This window comes from Macrosteles quadrilineatus, unplaced genomic scaffold, assembly GCF_028750875.1.
Source record: "Macrosteles quadrilineatus isolate MER2022 unplaced genomic scaffold, UCM_ALF_1.0 Scaffold_1__1_contigs__length_201487025, whole genome shotgun sequence".
NCBI lineage: Eukaryota > Metazoa > Arthropoda > Insecta > Hemiptera > Cicadellidae > Macrosteles > Macrosteles quadrilineatus.
This window is the reverse complement of record NW_026542594.1, coordinates 147,095,020-147,101,070: the sequence shown is the minus strand read 5'-3', so window position 1 is coordinate 147,101,070 and position 6,051 is coordinate 147,095,020. Positions and strand designations below refer to the sequence as shown.

Here is a 6,051-nt window from a genome sequence, read left to right as displayed (position 1 = left end):
GGAACATTCGGAATATCAGCCCGCATCGCTATCCTCTGCACCACCGAGGCTGATGGCCCAAAACCGTATCGTTGCGGTATTGGTGTTCCTTCAAAGTGACGTCAGCAGTTAGTGACGTCAAACGGCACCTGAGAAATCTTCCGTGTGCCGTTTCGCCTATTTTGGTCCATTGCACACTCATCTGTTGTATGGAATACGGTTCTGGGGGAATTAACCCTCTGCTGTAGATGCTTTCATATGGCAGAAGAAGGCACTTAGAGTTATAGCTGGGCTAGAATCCATATTCATGTAGAACAATTTTCCCACAATTTAATATAATGACACTTACCTGTACATTCACAGTAATTTTTTTTTGTTAAATGTAACATTGTCTTTTTAATCAACAGTATTCATAGTTCATGATTGTGATACAAGATAATTATAAGAAATAGAGGTAATCTTAATTGTTAAACCTAATATTATATTGCACAAATATGTTAAGAGCCATAAATAGGCCTACCAACAACTGTGTTGTTTTAAACTACTAAAAGAAGCATAAGCTTATTAGAGTCCAAAGGGAAAAAGGGCTACTCCTCAAAAAAGGCAACATTTTATGAACGGTTTTGAATACATTTTTAAAATCGTCTAAACACTTTGCCAAATTCAAAATTGACAAAACGGGCTCTTTATACGAGTAAATTACCTTTTAAACAAACGTAATCCGGGGGGAAAACAGGACAACCCACAAATGAGCGTAGGCAGGGGGCAACCTCCATTCAATTTTTAAAGCAATGGGCTGGCAATTAGTTCCTGAAAAACCTTCTTTTGGCTCTCCTGAAAAATTGACTTTCGCAAGGTTAGTCTGTTTTCCCCTTAATTTGAATCTTCTTATGTTGAAAATGGTTGATGGATGTTCAAAATGGTTGGAAAATAATGCTTTCTACACAGTACAAGAATTTTTAGAGTCTAAGACTGACTGTATTATAGGCTAACTGTGATGTATTTTTACACTGACTATGCCTATTGTAACACTCTGTTATTTAATGGCAAATTTTCTTGATTCTTAAACCTTTGATAATTATTTTACAGTAATGCGTTTACATACAATAGTGTGTGGCTTTTTAGTTCACACGACCACACTATAACTGTAATGAAAGGTTAATATTTCCATATGTTTGCGGATGAGATCCGAAATTTAAATTTGAAAAACTTCAAACACCCATATCCACTCCGTTGCAATGGCACGATACACTGCCGCCTTTATAACTCCAGGCCGCGGCCTTTGAAGTGGTAACGTCGCAAGTAGGGTTGTAATAGCTGTTTTTTTTTTTTTTTTTTGTTTTTTTTTTTTTATTAAGCAGAATGGTATTTTTGTATTTACGAAAGATTGGTTACTGGAATATGAACATATTAACTTCGCTTAAAATGTACAGATATAGGGGTTTTATTCATATTGTTTCGGTTTTCAATTCTGTATGTTTTATTTTCAATATTTTTATAAATGTATGTTCATAAATTTAAATTTAAATCAATAAAGTGCGAATTAATGAGCTGATGTCACCTGTCTGCCAAGTTATTATCGTATGGGACGTATGTCACTAAACATAACACCACTTGCGACGTTGCCAATTCTACCAGGCCGCGGCCTGTCGTTAAAGGGGGCCATGTGTCACCTGTCTGTCATGTTATCTTATGGGACGTCTGACACTAAACAACCCTACTTGCGACGTTGCCAATTCTACCAGGCCGTAGCCTGGAGTTGCCTTGCACGTTATCGCTGGTTCGCAAACACATTCATATTTATCTAGGTCTAGCACTTTCAAGCTAAATATCATCAAAATCATACCAAAATGACGATTTATCTTGTAAACGGACACACACACTTTATACACTATACACACTATAGTTGATATATATATATATATATATATATATATATATATATATATATATATATATATATATATATGGAATATACTTCCCTCCCCTTGTGTTGGTTAGTCTATAGAGGTGCTTAATCAATGGCCCTATGATATAATATCCATGCAATTTAAAAAATCAAAAACAATCTTCAATCGGAATCATTAGGTTAGAACCATGGTGGAAGGAAAAAACATAGGTGTGCTCCACTGAGCTATAATTCTAACTGGAGGTAGCACTGAATGTCAAAGATGCGTGTCGCCAGCCGCCATGTTTGCGTGAGTCTGGTGTCATAAGAAGCCATATTATTGCTATAACTATTATTATACTTGGCTTAAAATACCTACTTTGTATGGTCGCCATTTCAAAGAAAATTATTAAAGTATTAAAAGTATTCAAGTATGACAAAAATACTCACTGCTATACCAACCTAGTTATAAGAAGCCATGTTATTGCTATGGTAAGAAAACTTACTGCTATACCAACCTAACAAAATCAGCGACTCGCTTTTGACAGACTTCTGCCATGGCACCTCCAGCTATAACCAGCTACCTCCAGTTATAATTTTAGCTCAGTGGTGTGCTCAGAACTAGAATCGTATGTGTTTGAAGGTCGTTGGTTTAGGCGGGAAAATTGTGCAGACTGCAGAGCAGAGCAGCACTCAGCAGACAGAACTCAGCAGAAAGCAGAACAGATTACAGAAGTTGAAGAATGTTATGACTATTGATTGATGGTGATGTCGATTGTCGAGTCGGAGTGACAAAAACAAAGTGACCACTGACTGACTACTGACAACGAAGTAGGCTCTAAGAAAAGTCAGTCAAGACCTGCTTCAAAAGTTTCTTAAGTTTATAATAAGAAACGTAGTGACGAATCGAAAAATTTATTCGTATGATTTAACTGTTATTATAGAGTAAGTTACATACTGGTAAACCTGTTGGTCAAGCTAAGAGTGAACTAGGCCTAGGCCTAGGTCTATTGGAATTACAACTGGTAATTATGAGTGATTTGTCATCTGCTAAGAAGTTTATTTTGACATCTTTCAAATTCAATGGACTTTCAATTAGGAGGTAAGCAGTCTAACCTGTAAGGGCTTTGAGAACTATAGGCTGTTAACTTAGGCCTAAGCCTATACACTGTCATTTAGGGCCGGTTGCTGAGCTCGGGATTTGGCTAAGTTCTAGACTACACGTTCACTGCGTTGTATATTTTCCAATGGTGCGTTACGAGATCTATAGGTCTCGTCCGCTATGATTACCCAGGTGCGATACGAGACCCCGAGATTACGTTGCGCAATCTTTTGCGAATCATAACCTTGCAAAGAAAGACGAGAGAGCGCTGAGTGTTTGTTTAAGTGAACCAGTAGGCTACAATGTTGACTATCTTCAGCCAGCCCAGGAAGTAAATATGTTGTCATTGTACGAGACCCCGAGATCTCGTACCGCACAGCTGTAATATAGAGGCATCTTTTTTCTTTCCTTAACTGTAATAGTTCATTATTTATTTCTATTTATTCTTTTCCTACAATAACAAATTAAGAAAATTAATATGTTATCTGTTTATTTACGAATTCCTTAGCCCTCAGAGGGTCACGCGTCAAAAAATCGACGCACAACACACTTTGTGTAGGGTCACGCGTCTAGTTTAAGACGCACAAACATCGTTTACGGCGAAGGCTCTATGACTGACTGAATCGGATTGAACTGGATCGAGTTAGGTATCGTTCTTTCCGTAATATTCTAAGCTTTCTCCAGAGGTCTGTCTCTAAGCGCTATTCATTTTAGTTCCGAAAATATTGTAGCAGACAGCTGACGTGCGTGTATTTGTAAACAGCTAGGTTCCCCCGGACCGATGACTGATGTGTTTTATTACGTTTATCATTTTTTTAGTGTTAAAAATCAAAAGTAGTGATATACGTGGTGCATTAGGCCTATAAGAAGATTTAAGTGGTTTTGAAGTGCTGGTTGATGATCCTGAAGAAGTAGGTACCGGTAGTGATATTGATGTAAATTATCAGCCAGATTCCTAGCTATGGTTAGGCTATGCATTCTTAGCTAAACGCTATATACTGAAATCAGTTTTTTGCCCATAACTTATTTATTTGCAAATCTACTTCCTTATATTATTATATATTTGTAATCCTCATAAAATTTAGAACAAAGTGGCTATTTTCAAATATTTATAGGCCTATAATTTATACAATTTCATTGAGCGCGAACTTATTATTTTTTTTTTTATTTTCAAAATTATATTTTTTTTTACCTAAAATTTTTTTTTTTTTTAATGTTCCTTATGTTTTATATATAATATTGAAGCCCATGATTTTCCAAACAAAATGGTATATAGAACATTAGAATTAACATTGTTTTAAGCTTCTCAGATCCGTTTTAATAAAACCTTGCAAATGCGCCAAAAATAGGTGGACATTAAGGCCTAAACTATGGACACTCGGAGGGTTAAAAATCGTAACCGTGATAAAAAATATATTTTATCTTACTTTTAACACTTTTTATATTAATGCGTTTCCTTACGGCTGATTTCAGGCTAAATAAAATACAAATGAAATATGTTTACAAATTACTGTATTTATTTCGTTATAATTTTGGGGTTGGGCTATGACCTCGAAACGTGTGCGTGCCAACAGTGAGTCAAGTGGGCGGGGGAAGGGATGGGTGCAACCTTGAAGCTATATTTTTTAGACTTGCACCACTTCCCTAAAGGGCTGGGAAAGGGGATTCCAATCGCAAAACAAAAACCAATGATACACAGTTGTTTATCGGAAATTGCATGTCCGGTTTTACGATTATTTAGCATTGATTTTTGTATTATTTAGTAGGGACCAGGAGAAATATTCCAATTAATGTAATGATTTTTTTTTTTTTTTTTTTACCACTTTATTCATTTCCTGTACATAATACATTGAATAGTGTCAACAGTTGCTTAGGCCTAATAGTTATTAAATACATTTCTAACAAAATAAAATAAAAACAAAATTTCACAAACTTATTTTTTTTTTAAGTCTAAACAAAAAATACATAAATTGAATTTGTTTTTGACTTCAAAGACTATTCAACTCTTCAAAAGAAAAAATAGCCTTGCTGATGAGAAATCTCTTTAATTTATTTTTAAATATTGTTTTGGAAGTCTCTGATTTAATTTCAATTGGGAGATTATTTTAAAATTTTGATCCCGCATACATGGGTTTTTTCTCAAAAAGTTTTAGACTATGGTGGCCAATTGCAAGGTTTTCCCGATTTCTGGTGAAATAATTATGACTATCCCCAACTCGTTCCAAATCATGAAGTCTGTCCTTTACTGATAAAATTGTTTCATAAACGTACATTCCGTAAATTGTCATTATATTTTCCGATTTAAAATGTTCTTTATTAACAGAAGTTTCAAAATCTAAATTGCAGATAATTCTAATAGCTTTCATTTGCTTTTTTAGAATAGAATTCAAATTGTAATCACTAGTTGCACCATAAAGTGAAATCCCAAAAGATATACTTGAGTGGATATATGAAAAATATATAACTTTTAAAGTTTGTTTTTCACAAAAGGGTTTCAATCTAGATAAAGCAAATAATCCTGATGTGATTTTGGCAAGTAACTTTTCAACGTGACTGTTCCATTTCAGATTTTTATCAATTACCAATCCCAAGAATTTCATGTTGTCCATACTTAGAATTTCTGTGTTCTCGAGTCTGATGATTGGTTTATTTTGATCCCCTAATTCTCGAGTTTGAAAACTAATAAAATTTGTCTTATCTAGATTAAGAAGCAAATTATTAGAATAAAAAAAATTATTTAAAACTGCTATATCGGAATTTGCCTTAAGTTCAATTTCATCATTTGATTTTGCAGTGATTTTCAAATTAGTATCATCGGCATATAGGCAAAGTTCACTCAAGTCACTGAGTTGGGGAAAGTCTCTAAAGTAACAAATGAATAATAAAGGGCCTAAGATGGACCCCTGAGGCACTCCAAATTTCACATCTCTAATAGAGGATCGGTAATGAATTTTATAGTTTTTGTTGTTTTGGTGAATTAATTCTACAAACTGTTTTCTGTTGGAAAGGTAAGACTTCAGTAACTTTAATGCATTGTTCTTTATCCCTAATTTGCTTAGCTTTGAAAGTAAAAGGTCATGTG

General features: G+C 34.6%; 1 protein-coding gene across 2 annotated transcripts in view; it reads left to right on the top strand.

The window, feature by feature from the left end:
- Positions 1–2,598: 2,598 nt before the first annotated feature.
- LOC128986835 (DNA polymerase epsilon subunit 2) overlaps positions 2,599–6,051 on the top strand; it is a 35,268-nt gene continuing 31,815 nt past the window's right edge. Inside the window, exon 1 of one of the 2 annotated variants that reach the window (XM_054407394.1) lies at positions 2,599–2,969. In XM_054407394.1, coding sequence (XP_054263369.1) covers positions 2,899–2,969 — 71 coding nt within the window. In that variant the 5' untranslated portion in view covers positions 2,599–2,898. The remainder of the gene's footprint in view (positions 2,970–6,051) is intronic. The other variant, XM_054407400.1, reaches the window with a different exon arrangement.